Source organism: Pipistrellus kuhlii, unplaced genomic scaffold (assembly GCF_014108245.1).
Source record: "Pipistrellus kuhlii isolate mPipKuh1 unplaced genomic scaffold, mPipKuh1.p scaffold_m20_p_9, whole genome shotgun sequence".
In the NCBI taxonomy this organism is placed as follows: Eukaryota; Metazoa; Chordata; class Mammalia; order Chiroptera; family Vespertilionidae; genus Pipistrellus; species Pipistrellus kuhlii.
In genome coordinates, this window is record NW_023425595.1 from 27,971,796 (window position 1) to 27,997,988 (window position 26,193).

Sequence of the window (26,193 nt, forward strand, 5' to 3'; positions counted from 1 at the left end):
CCTTGGCAGAAAAAAGGTTCCCACCCCAGATCTAGAGCGATGTAGAGTGTACATTCCCTGACCCTCTGCTGTGTCAGAATTCGTCAGTTGCTGCGGCATCTTTGAGCATCAAAAGTCTCAAAAGTCCTTTGTTTCTTCTTACACCAACACATGATCTCAGCTGGCCCTGAGCAAGTGAGAGTGCTGGGTTCCTTTGTGAGGCATCCTTTGTCCTGACCTTCTCTTCTGGGTTTCATTGTCTGAGTTCAGGAAGGAGACAATTCATCTACAGCTATGTCAGGAGAAGCACGCAGAAGATATGAGTAAAGAAGGGGGTGCTACTTTTTTCTATCTTGTGCCCTTCTTTCTCTCCTACTTTCCCTCATCTTTCTCAGGATACTCTTCCAGTGTCTTTTCCAGGTAATTTGTGGATTGGGCTTCCCTTCAGTGAATAATATGGAGAGAGACGACGAGGTCAGGCTGGCTATGATTTAGTGTTAGGAACTTAGGGCTGGGAAAGGGCATTGTGATCTCCTGCAGGAAGAGGCTTGGGAGAGATTTGGGGATTTGGGGGATCCGTGTGGTTACTACCTCAAACCATTAAATCTTCACATGGCCTTTCCCAAGAAGGCAGGAGGTTAATTGAGGAAAACTGATCACTTGGATTTAGTGCCTCTTCCAGAATACATTTTTTGTCTGCCAGTCTGTTTTGCAGTTCTCGTCTCAGCTGAGGAAATGGGTGAATGAGGAATTTGAGGCACACTTTTGTTCCTCAGCCCTCCCTGACCTGGCAGGAAATAGCATGAGGCTATTCTATGAGGCTAGCAATTGAATGGCTTCCTTTTTTACTTTTCTTTATTTTTAAAAAAAATATATTTTATTGATTTTTTTATTGAGAGGAAGAAAGAGGGATAGAGAATTAGAAACATCGATGAGAGAGAATCATTGATCAGCTGCTGCTTGCACACCCCCCACTGGGGATGTACCTGCAACCAAGGTACATGCCCTTGACCGGAATCGAACCCGGGACCTTTTAGTCCACAGGCCGACGCTCTATCAATTAAGCCAAACCAGTTTCAGTATTTTGCTTTCTTATTTTTACCTCCTTTAAGCCAGCTCTGCAAAGAATGGCTAAGTGGAATCTACTCATAGGCACCTCTCTTACTCTAGCCAATCTGTGAAGTGTGCCCGAGTGGCTTCCTTTCTAGCCACCTCTGATCAGGATTGTAACTTCAATATGTGGATATAGTATTTGGAGTTCATAAAATTCTTTACAGACATTCTGTATTGGCTCACAGCATTGGGAGAGAAGCCAACCAAGCATTGTTGAGCGGATGCAGTTATTTTTAGCTACCTCTGTGTTTCCTATCCCACAGACTGCTTTTTTTCTTCTAAAGAGGAGAACCCATGGGGTAAATGCATTGTGCCTCTGGTGGGTCACAGCACTTTCTTCTGTTAGCTGTATGGACAGGGCTAAGGAAATAGGCAGGTGGTCTTCATGATTAGATAATTTAATTGTCTTTACTATCTTTTAAAATTATTTGATCTGAAAGCATTTATAATTTTAAAGTCTTAATGGAATAAACAAAAATAGTTTATTTTTAGATCTTAAACATTATTGGCCCTTTAACATAGGCAGGGCTTAAAGTTGTTATTTTGTGAGGAACTCTAGAAGGCTAAATTTAAAGTGATTCTTCTCCTAATCTTTGAATCATGGATATAGGAAAGTTCTCTCCCTCCCTCCCTCCCTCCCTCCCTCCCTCCCTCCCTCTCTCTCTCTCTCTCTCTCTCTCTCTCTCTCTCTCTTAAATAAATCTTTATTGTTCAGATTATTACAATTGTTCCTCTTTTTTCCCTCCATAGCTCCCCTCCACCAGGTTCCTACGTCACCCTCTGCCCTTCCCCCCCCCCCACTGTCCTCATCCATAGGTGTATGATTTTTGTTCAGTCTCTTCCCACACACCCCATTCCCCTTTTCCTCGAGAATCATTGGTCCACTCCCTTTCTATACCCCTTATTTTATTATATTCACCAGTTAATACTGTTCATCAGATTTTTTATTCCCTTGGTTTTTAGATTCACTTGTTGATAGATGCATATTTGTTGTTCATAATTTTTATCTTTATCTTCTTCTTCCTCTTCTTAAAGAATACCCTTCAGCATTTCATATAATTCTTGGCGGTGATGAACTCCTTTAGCTTTTTTTTATTTGTAAAGCTCTTTATCTGGTACATCTGGGGATGTGCCTGCAACCAAGATACATGCTCTTGACCAGAATCGAACCTGGGACCTTTCAGTCCGCAGACTGACGCTCTACCACTGAGCCAAACCGGTTTCAGCAAGAAAAGGACATCTTAAAGTGAAAAGATAACTATGACAAGATATGTGTAACACATATGACCTATCAACTACTATTAGCATCAGCAGATAATAAAGAAGTCCTACAAATCAGTAAAAATGATGATAAGTAACCCAATAGAAAAGCAGGTTAAAAACATGAAAAGTATTGCATAAAACATACACATTTTTTAATTTCACTAGTGATCAGAATTCATTTCAGTGGCAAAATTAAGCAATTCTGATGATACCAACATTAGCATATTTTATTATGGAATTTTCTTATCTAGTACTACTGTATATATACACATCTATTTATTGAAGTTTTATATTTTACATTAACAATGTTAATTAACATTTGTTATGTACTATGGGTTAGCACTGTGCTGTCTTTGACATTTGTTTTGAGGATTCTCAAATCTGTGATATAGGTAATATTCCTGTTACATGAATGAAAGAGACAAATTTTTAAACAGCAGTACAGTTCAATGAGGGAAATGACACCTATCTTGGCTAAAACAGGTTCATGGGCATAAGATAAATTTAAAATAATAGGCATTTCTGATTTACAGTTGCAAGACAATTCCAATAGGGACAGGAACTATAAAATATTTCAGTTAAGTCCAACAAGAAATACATAAGACCACTAAGGGAAAGAGTAGATGGTTAAGAGCTTGAGGGTGTGACTGAAGTCAGGGTAAACGGAGTTCAAATCACAGCTCTACCACTTATCAGCTGTGTGACTATGGACAAATTCGTCTCTGTGTCAGTTTTGTCTATAAAATAAGGATAAATAGATAGATATTGCCAAATTTTTCTTTGCTAGTCTAGATTACCCACCTCACCAGCAGTGTATGAGAGTCTCTCTATCCAGAAGCAATCTTAAAGCCAGAAGGAAGCACAGAAAACATCATGACCAACCACTAAATCTTGCAAATCAGAGAGAGGTAATGGTCCCCTCAGGGTCATATAGAGAGATAGTGACATATATTGTAGATATCATATAGAGAGATAGTGACAGAGTCAAGTCTCAAACCTAGACTTTCTTATTCCTGGTGTTCTTTTTACTACTATAAGAATTCATGAATTATACATTTTATGAGATTATTTATGAGACTTCTGTGCTAGATGTTAAACACTTATGTCTTGCATAATAATCCTTACCACTCTGATTTTATCTTTATTTTCATTTTATAGCTGAGGAAGCAGAATCAGAGAGGTTAAGTAACTTTCTCAAGATCATATACCTACAAAGTGGCAGGGTAAGATTGGAACCTAGGTCTAGTTTTTTCCTGAGCCCCATCTTTTTAAAAAAATCCTTATTGAGGATTTGTGTTACTGATTTTTAAAGAGAGGGGAAAGGAGAGAGGGAGAGGGAGAAAGAAAGAGAAACATTGATTGGTTGCCTCCCATACACAGCCCCACCAGGGATTGAACCCGAAACTTAGGTATGTGCTTTGGGAATCGAACACATCACTTTTGGTGTATATGGGACGATGCTCCAACCAACTGAGTCACACCAGCTAGGGCAAGCCCCATCTTCCTTACACTTCATATGTGCCCATTTCAGATGTTTTTCTCTTTCCTATTTGTTCATTATCCTTTCAAAAATTTTCTGAATGCTCTGTTCACACTCCTGATTCTTTTTTGACTGCCAGGCTAACCTCTGCTTTGTGGATATTGACAACCACTTCATTGAGCTGCCGGAGGACTTGCCTCAGTTTCCCAACAAATTGGAGTTTGTCCAGGAAGTCTCTGAAATTCTCATGGCATTTGGCATTCCCCCGGAAGGGAACCTTCATTGCAGTGAGAGTGCCTCCAAGCTGAAGAGGCTCCGGGCCTCTGAGCTTGTCTCTGACAAGAGGAATGGGAACATTGCAGGCTCCCCTTTGCATTCCTATGAGCTCCTCAAGGAGAATGAAACTATCGCCCGGCTGCAAGCCTTGGTCAAGAGGACTGGGGTGAGCCTAGAAAAGGTAAGGTGCTGTGTATGAATCTGTGACAGGTTTGGTCTGTGCGAGGGTACTGTCCTGGTGAAATAAGTTCTGGGTGAGAAAGCACTCGGTTCAGAAAAAGGCATATATGTCAGCAGTGAAAGAATGCTCTAGGATGGGAGACTGGATTCAGCTTTGGAAAACATTATCCTCGTAAATGCTACTGGAATCTAAATCTTGGATTAAGTCTGGGTGCTTTCCCACTTGGGCATCAAGGAGAGTCTGCTCTCATCCTATGTGAACATAGCAGAAGAGCGACTCAGAGGGATGATACTGGTAATTTTTGTGTTTAAACCTCTTTCTCAGCAGCCTAAAGCATACAGAGCAGGTATTTTTAACTTTAACTTTTGTTTTGTTATTCCTCACCTGAGGATATTTTTCAATTGATTTTTTAGAGAGAGTGAAAGGCAGGTGGAGAGACAGAGAAACATCGATGTGAGAGAGAGACATTGATTAGTCACCTCTTGCACGTGCCCCAACCAGAGCCAGGGATTGAGCCTGCAATTGAGGTACATGCCTTTGGCTGGAATTGAACCCAGGACCCTTCAGTCCTCGGGTTGATGCTCTGTCCACTGAGCCAAACTGGCAAGAGTCTATCTCTCTCTGGACTCAAGGAACCGAGTAGAGCCTGAGTGCTCTGCCTAACATTAGCCTAGTAAGTGGCTGAGTTGAGGCTAGAGCATAGGACTAGAATCCCCTTGAATTCTAGTCCTATGGTTTTTCCAGGGATGTACTTAGCTTTTCCTTTTTTGACTTTTACCCATCTCTTCACCCTCCCCTATTCTCATTGTTAAATTATATTTTTAAATTACATATAAGCAAAATGAGCCGGTGTAATTATTTTACTGGGCTATTTTTTTTTTTTTTTTTAAAGAGAGGGAGGAATAAAGAGAGAGAGGATGAGAGAGAGGAGAGAAACAGAAACATTGATGTGAGAGAGACATATTAATCTGTTGCCTCTTCTAAGTACCCTGATCTGGAATTGAATGTGGGACATTTCAGTGCATGGAGCACTGCTCTAACCAACTGAGCCATACAGGCCAGGTTTGCTGGGCTATTTTTTAGTGAAGTGTGAAACATTTCATTTCCAGCTTTATCTAGTTAGTTGAGAGTGTGTGTGTGTGTGTGTGTGTGTGTGTGTGTGTGTGTATGTATATATATATATATATATATATATATTTTTTTTTTTTTTTTAAATCATGGCCAGTTAGAAGTAACTATGTATGGTGCCAGTTGGATACTAGAAATATCAGTGGAATACTTTGTAAAGTGCATGATTATCTAACCACTATGCTATACACTTGAAACTAATATAAAATAATATTGCATGTTAACTGTAGTTGAAAATATTTAAAAAAATCACGGCCAATTGTAGAGCAGATAAGTATTGGATATATTAAAAAGGTTAAAGAAAAACATAGTAAGGGAAAATTCTTTGGGAGAAAGATAAGGAAAGTGTATGTGGGAGAAAATCAAAGAGATGTAGGTAGAGCTAGAATCTAACCATGTTGCTTTGTGATATTATTTTCTTACTGACTTCCAGATTCCCACCTTCCCCAGACCCTTGAGATAAGTTACACCTTTCTCTATTGTTGAATCTCTCTCTACCCATAATGATCACTTTCACCGAGCTACTGAGTACCTGCAAGTGGAACGTCTCATTTATCTCTTCTCTATGTCAGAATTCCTTTCTTTTTTTCCCCTCCCTCCTTTCCATTTGCTGCGAAGTAAATGATGTGGGGGAAGGGGAGAGGAATGAACCAGTTGCATTTCTTGGGATAAAAGAAAAAGCTTGTGTGTTTTCAACCGTCATTTCTCTTTGCTTTAATAGCTGGAAGTGCGTGAAGACCCCAGCAGCAATAAGGACCTGAAAGTTCAGTGTGATGAAGAAGAACTCAGGATTTACCAGCTAAACATTCAGATCCGGGAAGTTTTTGCAAATCGCTTCACTCAGATGTTTGCAGATTATGAGGTGTTTGTCATTCAGCCTAGCCAGGATAAGGAGTCCTGGTTTAACAACAGGGAACAGATGCAAAACTTTGATAAAGTGAGTTTAATCTGCTGGGGAGGGAGGTGAGGCATGACGATTTAACTGATGAGTTTTTCTTTCATAACACAGATGACCCTTGAACAATGTGGTGGGTAGGGGTGTCAGTCCCCTGCATAGTCAGAAATTTGTCTATAACTTTTGACTCCTCCAAAACTCCAGATGTCCTTTGGTATCTGTCGATGCTTAGTTCCAGGACCCCGTGGATACCAAAATTTGCAGATGCTCAAGTCCCATTTTTATTTATTTTTAAATATTTTTATTGATTTCAGAGAAGAGAGAGATAGAAACACCAATGATGAGAGAGAATCATTGATTGGCTGCCTCCTGCATACCCCACAATTGGGGGGATCTAACCTGCAACTCAGATATATGTATAAATGTACTTGTGCAGTTCAAATCTACGTTGTTCAAGATTAAATGAAGGAAACAAGTTCATGTTCCTTCTGATGCTGGTAAAATGCAAGGTCTTGCTGCTTTAGAACAGAGTGCTGGTTCTTACTGTCAGGAGATTTACCTTTATTGTTTAAAAAACAAAAAAAGATGATGAGATTTTGCTGTTGGCTTTTCCTAAAGATCTAGAAAGCTTCTGAGAATTATCCCATTGGATCTTTTGAGTGTGTTGCCTTTGCTCTTCAAAGGTGACATACCCTTTTCCCTTTTTCCTCTTCTCTGTTGATTGATGACTGTCTGTTTCCTTGTCCCACCAGGCATCTTTTCTATCAGATCAGCCTGAGCCCTACTTGCCCTTTCTCTCAAGATTCCTGGAGACCCAGATGTTTGCTTCTTTCATTGACAATAAAATTATGTTTCATGATGATGATGATAAAGACCCTGTGCTCCGGGTGTTCGATTCCCGAGTAGATAAGATCAGGCTGTTGAATGTTCGGACGCCTACTCTCCGCACATCCATGTACCAGAAGTGTACCACTGTGGATGAAGCAGGTGAGGCCTCCTTGTTGCTATACTTTCTAGCTTCCTGGATTATGTCACTGATGTGTCCCTGCTCCTGAACATGCCAGCTTCTTTCTGTTTCTGCTTTTGCATAAAATTTTCCCATAGCCTGAAATGCTCTTTCCTTTCTTATCATCCTTTAACACTGTGTCAATTGGGAATGGGGCCTGCTGTAGGTAATAGAGAAGGGAATCTAATTAGCACTGGGCTAGAAAGATGTGGAGATATTTTTCCCAGATTAGCAAGAAATGCAGAATGGGTGGTTGCTAGTGTTGGTTCAGCTGCTCAACAGTATAATCAGGAACTAAGGTTCTGCCTTTTTTACTCAGCTATCCTTAGTGTATTGACTTATATTCATGCTGTTTGCCTCATGTTTATAAGAGGCTTTTAAAAAAAATTTAAACACAATCTTCTTTGGGAATTAAAAAAAAAAAAAATTTAGACGGGACCGGTTTGGCTCAATGGATAGAGCGTCGGCTTGGGGACTGAAGGGCCCCGGGTTCAATTCCGGTCAAGGGCATGTACCTTGGTTGCGGGCATGTCCCCGGTAGGCGGTGTGCAAGAGGCAGCTGACTGATGACTCTCTCTCATCGATGTTTCTAACTCTCTATCTTTCTCCCTTCCTCTCTGTACAAAAATCAATAAAATATATTTAAAAAATTTTTTTATTTTATTTTAGAGAGAGAGGAAGGAAGAGGGGGAAAGGAGGGGCAAGGGAGAAACATTGGTCAGCTTCCTCCTGCATCCCCCCTGCCTGCAACCTGGGCATATGCCCTGACTGGGAATCAAACCTGCATCTTGGTGCATGGGACAGTGCTCAACCAATTGAGCCCACACTGGCTAGGGCTGCAAGAGGCTTTTTATGTTCAAGTTCAGGGCAAGAAGAGGGGAGGCTGCTACCAGCCAATGCTTTCTGTTGTCTCATGGCCCAGAACCATATTATATGACTACAGAAAGGCTGTGAAAGAGAGTAGTGAATTGGATATAATGTTATCCTGAACAGTGTTGGAGTTCTATGAGCAAGAAAGAAAGAGCAAATGAGTTATGAGTAAGCACTTGATAGTGTTTGCCACAAAAACTTACCTGGTGTGTCTCCTCTGTGAAGCCTTCTCTGGTGCCCTCAGGCTGAGTGGTGGATTCCTCTTCTATCCTGTGGTGCTTGTTCTTACCTCCCCTCTGTAATCTCTTTTGAGCTGTCATTAATAGGGAACAATTTAAGAGCAGAGACTGTATTTACTTGTTTCCTTACCCCAACTTCTAACATTGTGTTTATGACAGATAGATGTTAAAAGTGGTTTGCTACCCTTGCCAGTTTGACTCAATGTATAGAGCATTAGCCTGCTGACTGAAGGGTCCTGGATTCAATTCCAGTCAAGGGCACATGCTGGGTTGTGGGCTCAATCCCCAGTAGTGGGTGTGCAGGAGGTAGCTGATCAATTATTCTTTCTCATCATTGATGTTTCTATCTCTCCTCCTCCCTCTTCCTTTCTCTCTGAAATCAATAAAAATATCCTTTTAAAAAAGTGGTTTGCTACGTGCATGATTGAAAAGGCCTTTTTGTTCTTAGAAGCCCTATCTAGATGAGTATAGCTAGAGAATAGTCTCAGTTTGAGGTGCCAGATTAAGTAGTATGATCACTTTCTTATAGGATGTTCAGTGTCCTTGTAGCTATTTTGTATATATTGTTCTTTCATTTACTAAATATTTCAAATACTTACCCTGTTTCCCCAAAAATAAGACAGTGTCTTATATATATTAATTTTTGCTCCCAAAGATGCGCTAGGTCTTATTTTCAGGGGATGTCTTATTTTTCCATGAAGAAGAATACGGTACACATTTATTGTTAAATGAAAATAAAGGAAATTTATTACCTGTATACGGTACGGTAGTACGGTAGTTGTCAAAACAAACCAGACAAACTGTGAATCCTACAGTATCAAGAATTTACTCATTCAGTGACAATCATGTCATCATCTTCTGGGACATCATCATAACAATCCAATTCCTGAATTTGCTGGTGAATTTCTTGTAACTCCATTTCTTTCAGAATCAGTGGACCAAATCTCTCATGTTTAGCAATAGCACTGTCTTTAAATGAGTACTTCTTGTCAGGGTAGCCTGCTCACAGTGCATTTGCAATGCAACTGTCAGTGATTTTCTCCCATGAATTCTTCACCCAAGTCACAACTTCTTGCAGTTTAGGTTTCACAGAGTTTCTGAGACAGAGCCTAGAGGGGACCTTATTTTCGGGGGATGCCTTATATTTCACTCAGAAGGAAACCTGTAAGTAGGTCTTATTTTTGGAGGATGTCTTATTTTCGGGGAAACTTGGTACTACATGCTTAATATATGGTAAGTGTTCACAAATATATATGTACTGAATGAATAAACATGTCAAGCATTTTTCTAGGTTTTAAAAATATAGCTTTTTAATTTTATTTTTACTCTTCACCTGAGGACAGGTTCATTGATTCTGAGAGAGAAAGAGAGAGAGAGAGAGAGAGAGAGAGAGAGAGAGAGAGAGAGAGAGAGAGAGAGAGAAATTGGTTGCCTCTGAGAAGACACTCTAACCAACTGAGCCACACAGGCTAGGCCACAATTTTCTAAGTTTTGAAGATACAACTGGTGACAATTTGGACCAAGTTCTGCCTTCATTGAGTACATTCGCTAGCCTTCTGTCTTTACCTTTCAGCTCTCAATTCAGGTCTTTCATTAAAATGACTACCCTCTTGGTTAAGGCTTTTAGTGGAGGTAATAGTGTAGTTTTTAGTTTGTTAATATGGCAATTTATTCATTTTTAAAGATTTAAACTAATCTTGTATTCTTGAGATAAACCCTTTATGTGATTATGATGCATTATCTTTTTTGTATATTATTGAATTAAATTTATTACAATTTTGTTTAGAATTTTTGCATCTATGCTCATGAAGGATATTGGTTCATAGTTTGTTTGTAATATCTTGTCTGGTTTGATGTCACTATAATGTTGGCCTGGAAGAAAAGTTAGGAAGTATTCTCTCCTCAGTTTCCCAGAAGAGCTTGTGTAAGTGATACTACTTTTTCTTTAGATGTTCGGCAGAATTCATCAGTGAAGCCCTCTGGGCTTGGAGTTTTTTTGTTGTTGCTGTTTTCTTGTGTGAGAATAAACTATAGATTCAGTTTAAAAAATAGGGCTATTCAGATGAACTATTCTTCTTGAGTGAGCTTTGGCAGTTTGCATCCTTCAAGGATTTTTCCCTTTCACCTATTGTCAAATTTGTTGGCATTAAGTTTTTTGTAATATGTCCTGTATTGATATCTGTAGAGTCTGTCATTTCTCTCATTACTGATATTGGTAATTTGTGTTTTTTCCTTTGTATTCTAATCAGTCTGTTGAGAAGTTTATTAGTTTTATTGATCTTTTGAAAGAATAGTTTTTGGATTTATTAATTTGTCTGTTTATTTCATTGACTTCATTCTGGCCTTTATTTTTTCCTTCCTTATACTTTGAATTTAATTTGCTAGTGTTTTTCTAGTTTTTAAAGGTGGAATCCATGGTCATTAATTTGAGAGCTTTCTTCTTTTTCTAAGATAGGCATTTAGTGCCATAAATTTCCTTTCAAGTAATAATGACATGCTACAAATTCTCATATTTTTATACAGTTTTTATTTTGATTCCTTTTTCGGTGGCTGGGTTATTTGAAAGTGTGTTATTTAGTTTTAAGATGTTCTTAATGATTATTGTAGTCAGAGGACATATTTTGTACTATTCAAATTGTTTTAAATTTATTGAGTATTATATGGCCTAGAATATGGTATATTTTTTAAAAGTTTGATTTTTTTTTTCTTATCCAGAGAAAGCAATTGAGCTGCGTCTAACAAAAATAGACCATACTGCGGTTCACCCCCATTTACTTGACATGAAGATTGGACAAGGAAAGTATGAACCAGGCTTCTTCCCAAAGTTGCAGTCTGATGTTCTTTCCATTGGGCCAGCCAGCAACAAGTGAGTCAACCCCAGGAATTCCCTAATTCAGCTCCCTAACAGTCCAGTATCTGAGCCTGAGCTGGTAGAAGACCCCTGAATTTTATAAAACAAATATGGAGAAGACCAAAATTATCCCATGTTTTTCACTTTTTGAACAAGAAAATGGGTGACAGAGTGCCATCAGCTCCTGTCTCCACTGTGCCAATTGGGATAGCTCCACATGCCCAGGTCCTGCAAAAACCAGACTGGTTAAGATGATCTCATGACAATCTCATGCAACATGTACAGTAGATGGCATTTTAACTCCAGTAAGTGGTAGTTGAAATGGAGTCTGAACTGGAAGTAGGATTTAGCAGGATTGCTGTTCTTTAGTTACGTTTGGAGATGAGTATATCAAAGCCCAGACAAAGCTGAGTATAGTTTTGGATCTGCATGTGAACTTCATGTACATGTCTGAAGAGAGAGAGAGAGAGAGAGAGAGGGGTCTGTGTTCCCTAGGGAGTTATTTTTCTTGCCCATTCACTAATCTTAAGCTACTCTTCCCCAAGGTTTCTGAGCTATCTCTGGCGACTCTTTGATGGTTTTTTGTGCCCAGCATTGGTCTCTAGACATTTCAGTTTTCTTCTGTCATTTGACCTTTTTAAAAAAAAGAATTTTTGTTGTTGTTGTTAATCCTCACCAGAAGCTATTTTTTCCATTGATCTTTAGAGAGAGTGGAAGGGAGGGAGGTATAAGAGAGACACATTGATTGGTTGACTCCCACACACACACGCCTCCAACTAGGCTGGGAATTGAACCTGTAGCCCTTTAGTGCAAGCATATCAAACTCATGGCCCAGCCAATATAACTGTACGTACCTTAATTTTTACAATATCCTGTTATACATAACTAGAGGCCTGGTGCACGACATTCGTGCACCAGGGGTGGGGAGGGCCAAGCCTGTGCCTTTCACAGTCTGGGAGCCCTGGGGATGTCTGATTGCAGCCATGAAGGCTTTCACTGCGCTTGCCCCCTAGTGGTCAGTGTGTGCCATAGCAGCCGGTTGTTACCTGGTTCGGTTGATTTGCATATTAACCTTTTATTATATAGGATTATTAATAACTAGTGGCCTGGTGCATGGATCCGTACACATTGAAAGGAAATTAATTAGAAGAAATATTTTAATATCACTATTTGCCCTTTCTCTGTAATAGAAGTGACAGAGATGAAAGAAAATTAGTAAAATGTATATGAAAACAATATATGAATTGATTAATAAGTAAACAACATGCTATAACAACAACAAAGACATGATATAAAAACAACAAAAACATGATATAAAAACATTGATAAAAACAATGATTGATAAATTGATTAAACTTATTTTATTATCTCCCTATATATCAATTAAAAGTAAAAACACTTTCAGAGTGCTTGACTGATTTCCCTTGTGATGAAGTATTTACAACTTTAATTATATATTTTTTTTTTATTTATTTTAAAATATATCTTACTGATTTTTTACAGAGAGGAGGGGAGAGGGATAGAGAGCTAAAAACATCGATGAGAGATAATCATCGACCAGCTGCCTCTTGCACACCCCTCTTCTGGGGATGTGCCTGCAACCAATGTACATGCCCTTGTCCGGAATTGAACCTGGGACCTTTCAGTCCACAGACTGACACTCTATCCACTGAGCCAAACTGGTTTCGGCTACAACTTTAATTTTAATATCACATGTTCTTTGAACTAGAGAGAAAGCAACAGATAACCGACTATGTCTGAAAACAGGTTTAGGTAGGAATGTTCCTACTCTGTTTAGAGTTTGTTGGGATTTATTTATTTATTTATATTATTGTCTAAAGTTTTACATATGTCTCCTTTTTCCCCAATTGACACCCCCCCACTGCCATTCCCACCCTGGGCAAGCCCCCACCAACCCCAGTGTCTGTGTCCATTGTTTATGCTAATGTGCATGCATACAAGTCCTTTGGTTGCTCTCTAACCCCCTACCATTTAGATCGATCTATTCTTTTTTTTTAAATTAATTAATTAATTTATTTTTACATATTTTATTGATTTTTCCCCCTCCCTCCCTCCCACACATCCCCTCCCTCCCCAGAGCTTTATGTCCATTGGTTGTACTTAAATGCATGTATACAAGTCCTTCAGTTGATCTATTATCTCCCCCAGTTCCTCCTCCCCCTCCCGCTGAAATTTGACAATCTGCTTGTTGCTTTACTGTCTCTGTATCTATCTTTTGGTTCATCAGTTTATAATGATCTTTATTATCCACAAATGAGTGAGGTCATGTGGTGTTTCTCTTTCATTGATTGGCTTATTTCACTCAGCATGATGTTCTCTAATTCCATCCAGGTTGTTGCAAATGATGAGAATTCCTTCTTTTTTATGGCATTGTGTAGATGTACCACAGTTTTTTGATCCAATCATCTGCTGACGGGCACCTAGGCAGTTTCCAAATTCTGGCTATTGTAGATTGTGCTGCTATGAACATAGGGGTGCATATATCCTTTCTGATTGGTGTTTCTAGTTTCTTGGGATATATTCCTAGGAGTGGGATTACTGGATCAAATGGGAGTTCCATTTTCAGTTTTTTAAGGAAATTTCACACTGTTCTCCACAGTGGTTGCACCAGTCTGCATTCCCACCAGCAGTGCACGAGGGTTCCTTTTTCTCCGTAACCTCGCCAACACTTGTTGTTTGTTGATTTGTTGATGTTGGCCATTCTGACAGGTGTGAGATGGTACCGCATTGTTTTTTTGATTTGTATCTCTCGGATAATTAGTGACTTTGAGCATGTTTTCATGTGCCTTTTGGCCTTCCTTCTGTCTTCTTTTGAAAATATTCTATTTAGATCCATTGCCCATTTCTTAATTGGATCATTCACCTTCCTTTTATTTAGTTGTATCAGCTGTCTGTAGATGTTGGAGATTAAACCTTTATCAGTGGTGTTATTAGCAAATATGTTCTCCCACTCTGTGGGCTTTCTTGTTGTTTTGTTGATGGTTTCTTTTGCTGTAAAAAAGCTTTTTATTTTGATGTAGTCCCATTTGTTTATTTTCTCTTTAGCTTCCATTGCCCTAGGGGCAGTATCAGTGAAGAAGTTCTTTTGGCATATGTCTGAGATTTTGCTGCCTGTGGATGCTTCTAGTATTTTTATGGTTTCCCGTCTGATGTTTAAGTCCTGCATCCATTTTGAGTTTATTTTTGTGTATGGTGTAAGTTGGTGATCTAGTTTCATTCTTTTGCATGTGTCTGCCCAATTTTCCCAACACCATTTATTGAAGAAACTGTCTTGACTCCATTGTATATTCGTGCCTCCTTTGTCAAATATTAATTGAGCATAGTGATTTGGGTTGATATCTGGGTTCTCAATTCTATTCCATTGATCTATATGTCTGTTCTTGTGCCAGTACCAGGCTGTTTTGAGAACAGTGGCTTTGTAATACAGTTTGAAGTCTGGTATTGAGATCCCTCCTACTTTACCCTTCTTTCTCAGGATTGCTGTGGCTATTCGGGGTCTTTTATTGTTCCAAATGAACTTTTGGAGAGTTCTTTCTAGGTCAGTGAAATATGCTGTTGGTATTTTAATGGGGAGTGCATTGAACCTATAGATTGCTTTAGGAAGTATGGACATTTTGATGATGTTGATTCTACCAATCCATGAACGTGGTACGTTCTTCCATCTCCTTACATCTTCCTCTATCTCTTTTTTCAGTGTCGTGTAGTTTTCTGCATATAGGTCCTTTACTTCCTTAGTTAAATTTATTCCTAGGTATCTTAATTTTTTTGGTGCGATGGTAAATGGAATTGCTTTTTTAGTCTCTGTTTCTGTAGTTTCACTGTTGGTGTATAGAAATGCCATGGATTTCTTGGCATTAATTTTGTATCCTGCTACATTGCCAAATTCATTTATTAAGTCAATTAGTTTTTTAATGGAGTCTTTTGGGTTTTTTATGTACAATATCATGTCATCTGCAAATAAGGATAACTTTACTTCTTCTTTTCCAATTTGGATGCCTTTTATTTCCTCCTCTTGTCTAATTGCAATGGCTAGTACTTCCAGTACTATGTCAAACAGGAGTGGTGAGAGTGGGCATCCCTGTCTTGTTCCTGTTCTTAGAGGGAATGGTTTTAGTTTTTGCCCATTGAGTATAATGTTGGCCGTGGGTTTATCATATATGGCTTTTATTATTTTGAGGTATGTAGATCGATCTATTCTTGTCATCAAATTATGTTGATCATTATATCCCACATATGAGTAAGATAATGTGATATTTGTCTTTCTCTGACTGGCTTATTTTGCTTAGCATAATGTTCTTCAGTTCCATCCATGTTGTTGCAAATGTTAAAAGTTCCTTCTTTTTTACAGCAGCGTTAGTAAGTATTCCATTGTGTAGATGTACCACAGTTTTTTAATCCACTCATCTTCTAATGGGCACTTAGGCTGTTTCCAAATCTTAGCTATTGTAACTTGTGCTGCTATGAGCATAGTGGTACATATATCCTTTCTGGTTGGTGTTTCTGGTTTCTTAGGATATAGTCCTAGGAGTGGGGTTACTGGGTCAAATGGGAGTTCAATTTTTAACTTTTTGAGGGAACTCCATACTGTCTTACACAGTGGCTGCACCAGTCTGCATTCCCACCAACAGTGGAGAAGGGTTCCTTTTTCTCCACATCCTCACCAGCACTTTTCATTTGTTGATGATAACCATTCTGACAGGTGTGAGATGGTACCTCATTGTTGTTTTGATTTGCATCTCTTGGAGGATTAGTGACTTTGAGCATGTTTTCATATGTCTCTGGGCCTTCTGTATGTCCTCTTTTGAAAAGTGTCTGTTTACATCCTTTGACCATTTTTTGATTGGATCATTTATCTTTCTTTTGTTAAGTTGCATAAATTTTTTGTGAATTTTGGAGATTAAGACCTTATTGGAAATACCATTGGCAAATATGTTCTCCCATGCAGTGGACTTTCTTGTTGTTTTGTTGATGGTTTCTTTTGCTGTGCAGAAGCTTTTTATTTTGTTATAGTCCCATTTGTTTATTTTTCCCTTAGTCTCCATTTCCCTTGGAGCTGTATCTGTAAAGATATTGCTGCAACATATGTCTGCTATTTTGCTGCCTATAGAACCTTCTAGGATTTTTATGGTTTCCTGTCTTACATTCAAATCCTTTAAGCCATTTTGCGTTTGTTTTTGTGTATAGTGTAGGTTGGTGATCTAGTTTAATTTTTTTGCATGTGTCTGTCCAAATTTTCCAGCACCTGGCGTCATGGGAAACTGTCTTTAAATTAAACAACCAAATTCAGGATTGACATTGACAGAGTGAAACACATGCGCACATTGGCACCAGCCAGAGCTTTATATGTATCTCGCATGTGTGAGTCAGTGTTTATTTTTAAATTGCCAGTGCGCATCATATGTACTGGTTGTACGGATTTATGGTCTGTTATTTAGACTTTTATATATATAGACGAACTACAACGTTTACTAATGACTGATTACTATAATCAAGTTTCATTCATTTCCTTTACAAGGTGCCTTATGCACAGGTACACCATTTCTCTCCACTAATATTAGCAGCGAATATTTTAGCAGCCGATTGCAATGTCATTAACCTTATACTGACTTGTTTGGTGTGCACAGCAGGAAATATTTCACTTTTGGAGAACAAGAAAAATAGGTTTACTTGCATTATGCTTATTAATTTGTGCAGTTATTCAATATCTGGTAAATTAATGTTTAAGGAAAAATATTAATTTTTATTAAAATGTTCTATTTTATGATGATTACTCATTTATTTCAGCCCTTTGTATTCAGCATGTCTCTATCGAAATAAACCTGTTTCTATGAAAATTGAAGCTTTTGTTTTTTGTGGCCCACATAAATTTAAACTTTGTTTACTTGACCCATGTTAGCCTTTGAGTTTGATGCTTGCTTTAGTATGTGGATCAACACTCTAACCACTGAGCCACCAGCCAACCTTACCTTTTTCTTTTTTAAAAAATATATTTTATTGATTTTTCACAGAGAGGAAGGGAGAGGGATAGAGAGTTACAAACATCGATGAGAGAGAATCATCGATCAGCTGCCTCTTGCACACCTCCCACTGGGGATGTGCCCGCAAACAAGGTACATGCCCTTAACCAGAATCGAACCCGGGACCTTTCAGTCCGCAGGCTGACGCTCTATCCACTGAGCCAAACCGGTTTCGGCTGACCTTACTTTTTACTGGGATATTGTTAATTACCTGTTTTGATTCTTTTAGATGGACAAAAAGGAATGCCCCTGCCCAGTGGAGGAGGAAAGATCGGCAGAAGCAGCATACAGAACACCTGCGTTTAGACAATGACCAGAGAGAGGTAAGCCAACTTAGATGATTGACAAGGAATGGGCCTGTTATCATGCTACATTCTCTTTCTTTTTTCTATTTTTAACCTCTGGTCTGATTCAAGTGTCCTAACAGTACAGTGACCACTGAACCAAGATGGTTATTTGAGGCCAAAAAACGAAGCAGCCATCCCTATATAGAACATCCATCCTTGGAGCTGTATCAGTCCAATGAAATCATTTGGTCTGGCCTTGTCATGGCATTAGGGGTTAATTAAGTGTTTGACCAAATACAGCAGGCTAATTTTTAAGTTGATAATTTTGGATGGCCTGAAAACGATGTTATAAATATCCAAATGGCCTTTGACAGATAAAAGGTTCCCCACACCTACTATAGATTATAACGGGATTTGTTGTAGGGAAGTTACAGGGATGGAGTCTAAGCAAAAATTGTCTATGCAGAAGGTGGTCGCCACTACTCCGCATTTAGAGATCTCTCCCCATAAAGAAGGGTTATTAATAGAGTATTCCTGATACCTGATACTGGGCCTAGGTTAGGACAAATCCAGGATGTATGATGTTTTACACGTGACAGCTAGCCACTAACCATGTAGGTCCTCTCTCTGAATCAGGCCCTGTTTGCAGCCGACTCAGGAATGATGGGAGTCTTAGAAGAGAGCCTTTCACTGTCCTTTCAGTACTTGCTCATACATCATACTCCCGGAGAAGTGTGACAGAACCTCAGGAGATAAGAGCCTGAGACTTGGGAGAAATCCTTTTAAAATTTGTGAGCCTTCTTTTGTGTGTAGTATGGTAGTGGAGATTAATTCTGTTAGAATTAGAAGGAAGAAAAGCTGAACTTGGGTTAATGCTGTCAATATCTGAACCTGGGAGGAGGGAGTACTTTCCCCCTATTTTTTGTGTATTATAATTTAAAACAGATAATCTTGACTTTTTTTTCTTTGAGGAGTAAAGGAGTGAAATGTTATCTTCAGGTGCCTGGGGGGTTGAGGCTTCTTGAATTGACCTCCTGAGTCTTCATTGCTTATAGGCCGAGTTTCTCAGCTCTACTATAACTTGTTTCCAGTAAAGCTTTTAGTTACAAAACTCAAGTTGGAAACCCTGCCTGCCTGATTCAGTTGCAGAGAAGTTGTGAAAATGGGAATTTAACCTTTAGAAACCTGTTTCAGGAACTTCTCTTTGAGAAAATACCTTGCAAATTGTGTTATCTATCTATCTATATATATATATATAAAGAACCAGGGTTCGTAACGTCTAAAATGACCGAAACGGACAACCGAACACCTGAAGTCTGTCCTAGTCATTGCTGGGTCACCGGCAGGGGAGAGCAGCTGTGGGTGAGATCAAGCCAGCAGAGGAGGGCTGTTGGGGGTGAGATCAGGCCGGCAGGGGAGGGCAGTTAGGGGTGACCAGGTCAGCAGGAGAGAGCAGTTAGGGGCGAGATTAGGCTGTCAGGGGAGGGCAGTTGGGGGCGATCAGGCAGGCAGGAAGAGGCAGATAGGGGCACCGGGCAGGCAAGCAGGTGAGCGGTTAGGAGCCAGTGGTCCAGATTATGAGAGGGATGACCGACTGCTGGTGTTTGGATATCCCCCAAGGGGTCCCCAATTGGAGAGGGTGCAAACTGGGCTGAGGGGACACCCCCCCCTGCATGAATTTCATGCACTGGACCACTAGTATACATATAAAACCCAATGCATATTGGTTTTAAAAAAATATATATTTTATTGATTTTTTTACAGAGAGAGAGAGGGTTAGAGAGTTAGAAACATCGATGAGAGAGAATCATCGATCAGCTTCCTCTTGCACACCCCCCACTGGGGATATGCCCGCAACCAAGGTACATGCCCTTGACCAGAATCGAACCCGGGACCTTTCAGTCTGCAGGCCGACGCTCTATCCACTGAGAAACCAGTTTCGGCCCAATAATGCATATTATTTTCATATGTGTCTGGCACCTCAGTGAATATGAAAATAACATTTTGTCTTTGCTATATTTTAATGGAATATATTAAAATCACAAGGTATGGTTATAAATTTTTAACTGCTGATTTATAGGATACAGTTGTGCTTAGAGTTTTTGCGAGTGTGTTGAAAGGGGTGTTGGGTATTGGTGTTATTTTTAAAGTCTCCCCTGGGTTTTCCACCTTACCTCCAGATTAATTTTTTCAGCAGTATTTATTGAGCACATTTTCTTGGTCAAAATCACTGTCGTAAGCACTTTGAAATATAAAGATGACAAGAAGTTAGCCTTGTCCTCAGAGAATACCAGTTTATTAAGGGAGCAAAGTCAGGTACATAAATAACTTTAGTAGAAGAGTTTTGTTAAAGGGTCATATAAGAGACAAACCAGTGTTTGATCACTGTTTAGAGAAGGCAAAGGTCAGTTCTACTTGGGGTAATCATCAAACAAAACTTTTTGGTGGAGTTAAAATCTCTTTGAAGCCTTGGAGAATGATAGGATTGTTATAGAGACAAAGAAAAATATTTTAAGTAGAGGAAATATAGGACCAAAAGCTTGGTGATTATTGTGTAATGAAGATTGGCAGAATGCTTGGAGGAAGGAGGTATTAGAAGTAGCTAGATAGCTAGCAAGTTAGGAGGCAGGTGGCGGTAGTCCAGGTAGTAATTGAAGCCTAATCTTGGGGATTGGTAGTAAGGCAGATTGAGGGACCAGACAGAAATGATCTACTTGAATAAATGTGGGGAAGAAGGAAGTCTGGGGTAAAAGTGTTGTGAACTGGAATACTGAGAGGATGTCAGTGTGCAATTCACTGCATTTATATGCATTCAGTGTTAAAACAAATAGCATGTGGAGATTCACCAGCAGTTTGCAGAAAATACAGTTGTTGCTTTGAGCAAGGTTGTTATACTTTATTATGACAACAGTAGTTATCTTTGCTATGGGCAGAAGAGTTAAATTTCTCCCAGCTTAGTAGGTAAAGTAATTTTTTTCAGTAATACTCTGAGATTTGGAATGACAAACTGATCTGTACATGCTGCAGCTATGTTGTTTTTTCTTTTGTATCTTTAAAGAAAAGGTAATTATAGCAGTTATGAAGTGCTTTACATCAGAGAAAACAATATTTTCTCAGGTTTTCCCTTTTATACAGAATTGCATTTGAAAAAACTCTTTGATTGCTTTTAAAGAGAGAGAGAAAAACACCTGTTTGTTGTTCCAATTATTTATGCACGCATTGGTTGATTCTTGTATATGTGCCCTGACCAGGTATTAAATCTGCAACCTTGGGGTATCAGGACAATGCTGTCACCAACCAGCCAGGGCTGCAGTTACATTTTAAACTTTCTGCCCCAACTTTATCTGAGCCTTGGAAAGAAGCAGTAAGAAAGTGCTGGGTGGTAGTGCCCTCTTCAGGCACTCAACAGTACTGGTCGCCTATCCTTTGTGTGCATGGTTAGAGTCTGATTTTTCCGTTCGCTGTAGAAATACATCCAAGAAGCCAGGAATATGGGAAGCACCATCCGCCAGCCCAAACTGTCCAACCTCTCCCCGTCAGTGATTGCCCAAACCAACTGGAAGTTTGTGGAGGGCCTGCTGAAGGAGTGCCGCAATAAGGTGAGCTGGGACGCCTCTGTGTGTGTGCTATTTCCCTTGGCAGCCAAGGGAAGACCAAGGCTTGGCTCTGACTGTTCTTTCTTGGTTTTAAAAATATTGTTAATAATATAATGGAATAATATGAATTTTAAAATTCTGTTAACTTGGAACTAGGCATATTTGTTTTTTTCTTGTCTTAAATTTTTTTTTTTTATTGATTTCAGAGAGGAAGCAAAGGGAGAGAGAGAGAAAAACATCAATGATGAGAGAGAATAATTGATTGGCTGCCTCCTGCACACCCCACATTGGGGATGGAGCCCACAACCCAGGCATATGCCTTGACTGGAAATCAAACCCTAACCTCCTGGTTCAACCACTGAGCCACACTGGCTAGGCGGCATATTTGTTTTACATAAAATAAACTATTAATCAAGAGCAAGCACAGTTTGTTGATAAAAGATGTATTCTTTAAAACTGAGAGATAATAGTTTTTAATTTTAGACATCTAACATTTTTTGAAATTATTATAGTTAAATTGTCTTCAGCGGATTAGTCTTACACACATGAAAATGTTGCCTCTATTTTAATTTGATAACAGTGATTTCATATGTCTAGACACAAGAATTTATGAATGCCTACTATGTGCCAGGCCTAAGTATGTTATTCAGTTTAAGTTGTTTTGGGGTATTTTTCTCAATTCTACAAAGTCATTTAAAAAAAAAAAGCTTTATTGAGAATTGATATTCAAAAAATTGCCCACATTTGATGTCTACATCTTTGGATATACACATGCACTTGTGATACTATTACTATGATCAAAGTACTATCGATACATATATTGGTTACTTCCCCAAATTTTCTTATGTTCTTTTGTGGTTTGCACTTGTTTATTTTTTGTGATAAGAATATAATATGGGCCGAAACTGGTTTAGCTCAGTGGATAGAGCATCAGCCTGTAGACTGAAGGGTCCCAGGTTCGATTCCCGTCAAGGGCATGTACATTGGTTGCGGGCACATCCCCGGTAGGGGGTGTGCAAGAGGCAGCTGGTTGATGTTTCTCTCTCATTGACATTTCTAGCTCTCTATCCCTTTCTCCTCCTCTCTGTAAAAAATCAATAAAATATATTAAAAAACACACACAATATGATCTCTATTCTCTTAACATATTTTAAAATGCACAATACTGTTGTTAATAGTACTGTTTTAAGTACTTGTTGTATAACAGATCTCCAGAATTTACTCATCTTGCATTCTGAAACTTCATATCTATCCAGAAACAATTACCCTCCCACTACCCCTGGTAACCACTATACTATTTTCTGCTTCTGTGAGTCTGACTATTTTAGATACCCCATATAAGTATAGTATTTGTGCTTTAGTGACTAGCATATTTCACTGAGTATAATGTTCCTCTGGGTTCATTCATGTTGCTGCAAATGTCAGGATATCTTTTCTAGGGCTGAATAATATTCCATTGTGTATCTATATCACCTCTTGTTTATCCAGTCATCTGTTGATGGACACAAACAAAGTGTCCTGTTGTGAATATAGGCATCTCTCTGAGATTCTGATTTTAGTTCTTTTGGATATATACTCATGATAAGGATTGCTAGAATAAATGACATTCTTAATTTTTTAATGTTTTAGTTATTAATGTAATTTCTTACCTACTAATAAAAATGTAGCCTTTCAACCAAATTGGTATGCCATATTTTTTAGGACAATTCAACTAACTTGATCTCTACTGTATCCTGTTTGTTCATCAGTGAAAAAGAAAAGAGATTTTCCTTCATTTTCAGATTATGAGTGGTAGTCATTTATAAGATGAAGTCAAATTTCTCTTGCAGAAGAAATTATTATGTTACAAATTAGATTAATATATCAGCTCTGATATTTTGAATTCAGGTATTTAAAAAAATCTTTTGTTGGTTCACTCTGAGCAATTGATATCTGATTTTCCATACAATGTTGTCCTTTTTGCTATCAAGAGGATTGGTGATGCTGCCCTTTTTGGAAGAGGGTTTTTCTATTTATGGTCAATGAAATTTGTTTTCTAAGTCGTTGACATGCATTCTCAGGTTTTGAGATTTATATCCAGTGACAACCTCCTTATGTGCATTGCCTGTCAATGACTGTGAAACACATCCCAATTTCAGAGATATTAACATGCAAAAAAATGTACATTTTAGAATTGAAGAAATACAGTAACAAGTCACACAGTGTTACCTAGCATGTGGAGCAATAGGAACTCTCATATTGTTGGAAGTGTACGTTGGTATGACCACTTTGCAAAGCAGCCTAACATTATCTAGTATTCTTCTCCTGGGTATATTGCCTAGAGAAACCTTTGTAGCATGACAGGAGATGATGTGCAGAAAGTATACAGCAGCATTCTTTGTAATAGCCCTGAACTGGAAAAGAAAAAAACAAATTACGAAATAATCAATAGGAGAATCAGTATGTAAATTATAGTATATTCATATGATGGAGTGTTATACAGTGGTGGAAACGGACAACAACCATACCCATCAATGTAGATGAATTACACAAATATAAAGTTGAGTGAAAAAGCAAATCACAAAAGAAAACATATTGGCAAAATTGAACTGTTATTTAGGAACACAAATATAGGTGAAAATTATTTCCTTGCTTTTCTGTAGTTTTATGTAAGCCAGGATACTGATCTCTTTTAAAGTGGGAAGATGATTAAAGAGGGTATGTAGTGTCTTCCAAAGGTATACATGGACAATACTCTGTTTCTTAACCCAGGTGATGGTTATGATATAATAGTGTATGTGTGTATACGTATATATGTAGCTACACACATATACATATGTATGAGAGATATATTTTGCAATAAAAACATTTAAAATAGTAACACTAGAAAGAAATATGCCTAAGTGTTGCTTCTGAAAGGTAAGATTAGTAGTGATTTCCCCCTGCTCTTTAAATTTTTATATGTCACAAATTTATAATATGGTTAAATCTTACTTAAGAACTTGGACAGATTTTAGGTTCAAAGGCCTGATGTCCTATTTCTTTGCTGTGTGATTTTGGCAAGTTACTTTTTCTTATCAGTAAATTAGGACCTCAATTTCCTTATCAATTAATTGGGAACAATAATAACACTTACAGAGTTATTTGGAGTCTTAAGTAAGATAATGCAGTGCTTAATATAGTACCTGGCAAATAATAATTAAAGCTGAGATTATCATTATACAGTATGTGGGTGTGTTTTTTTTACAATAAGCTCTAGGGTTTTATTCAACTCCTTTTATCTCATAAATGTAAAAACTGAATCTAGAGTGATGAATTCACTTGTTCAGGGTCATATAGTAATTGCTATGTTCTTATCTTCTTAACTAAACTTTTAAAGAATGCATTTCATCATGACCTGACCTATATCTATACGGTGGAGATACTCTGTGTATCTCGGTCTCACTTATATTGTCCCTCCCAGCCCACAGACGTGCTGGTGGCCACAACTCTCCAGTTGACTGTGACCTTGTTCACTGTGGTTTTCTAATCCTACTGACTGGTTCCTTGTAGACCAAGAGGATGCTGGTGGAGAAGATGGGCCGAGAGGCTGTGGAGCTAGGGCACGGGGAGGTCAACATCACCGGGGTGGAAGAGAACACCTTGATTGCCAGCCTTTGTGACCTCTTGGAAAGGATCTGGAGTCATGGACTCCAAGTAAAACAGGTAAGGAATGTCAAGCCTCTTTCTGCTGTGCAAACTATCTTCTTGTTTTCACTTCTATCTTTCCCATACTCTTCCAGCTGGCTAGCTTTGGTGAATGGTACATAGTATGCATGGAGTGAGATTAAAAATAGATAAGCAAACATTAAATAGGATCTAAACTATTTTGTTTAAAAATAAACTTCATGGAGGCGGAGCTTGAAGATGGCGACCGAACAGTCGGACTTGTTCTGACTCTGGTCCCAGAACAGATAGAAACAGCGTCTGAGTCGCTCAGGGAATGTTGATTGGCAGCTAAGGGGCTTCGGAATTCTCTAGGAAGGTAAGGAAAGGTCCGTTGGACAAGATTTCCTGACCAAGAGGCCAGCACTGCCGCGGCTGCAGCGGCTCTCCCAGCGAGCTCTCGCGGAGAGAAGGCAGCGCCATCTTACCAGGAAAGGAGGAGCATCCCTGAGGCCTGGAAAAACACACAGCGGGGAGGTCCATCAAGCAGCTGAGAAGCCCGAATCGGCACGGGCGCGTGGAATCCGGGGAGTTCTTCGGTCACCCACGGAAAGGTCAGAGTTTGCGGGGACAGCCTAGGGGACCGGGGTCCCGCGGCCCAGGCGGCTACGGTAGCCGGGGAGCTCCAACCCCTCCCTCAGGGTAGCCGGGAGCGCGCACTACCGGCCGCCGAGCAGCACCCAAAGAAGGCTGCAGCGACACCTAGTGCTGGGTTTGACGTAATCCTCCCCAGAAGCGGGACTTGTTTAAAACGCCACAGGTCACTGGACAGAGCGTTAAGAATCTCGGCTGTTTCGCCAAGGGCGGAACATCTGGACACCTTGGTGCCTGATCCCCTTCACCCCCTTGCTTCTGAATACTAGGGAAGGACTGCCCAGTTTGGCATATCCGGGGAAATTGCAGGGGGAAATTGCCTTCCTGGAAACAAGGGATCTGTACCAGAAGAGATAGTCTGGGAGCCAGCTGGCACCCTGCCAGCTAGAGCCATAGAGAAAGAAGACCAGAGCAACCAAAAAGACTGGGAGGTCAAACCAGTAACACTGACACCTAAGAGCTGAATTACAAACTGCCCCCCCCCCTTTTTTTTTTTTTTTTTTTTTTCCTTCTCTTTTCTTTTCTTTTATCTTTTAATTAATCAAAAATAAATGGACACAAATAACTAAGATATAGTCTACTTAAAATTAAGGATTACCTTACAAATCTGAGGTGCAGTGGAATGCTGGGAACTGCAAGACTTTTTGGGCCGAGAATCAGGAGTGCCAAATACATTAACAGAGGAAGTGAATGACCACTACTGGACATTTTTA

At 39.2% G+C, this 26,193-nt stretch overlaps 1 protein-coding gene across 10 annotated transcripts in view; it reads left to right on the plus strand.

Annotated features, from left to right (window-relative positions):
- DENND5A (DENN domain containing 5A) overlaps positions 1-26,193 on the plus strand; it is an 83,545-nt gene that overhangs the window by 35,932 nt on the left and 21,420 nt on the right. For 9 of the 10 annotated variants that reach the window (XM_036428612.2, XM_036428615.2, XM_036428606.2 and 6 more), the window contains 7 exons: positions 3,975-4,292; positions 6,142-6,357; positions 7,068-7,302; positions 11,146-11,296; positions 17,549-17,642; positions 21,074-21,205; positions 24,734-24,886. In XM_036428612.2, coding sequence (XP_036284505.1) covers positions 3,975-4,292; positions 6,142-6,357; positions 7,068-7,302; positions 11,146-11,296; positions 17,549-17,642; positions 21,074-21,205; positions 24,734-24,886 — 1,299 coding nt within the window. The remainder of the gene's footprint in view (positions 1-3,974; positions 4,293-6,141; positions 6,358-7,067; positions 7,303-11,145; positions 11,297-17,548; positions 17,643-21,073; positions 21,206-24,733; positions 24,887-26,193) is intronic. The other variant, XM_036428611.2, reaches the window with a different exon arrangement.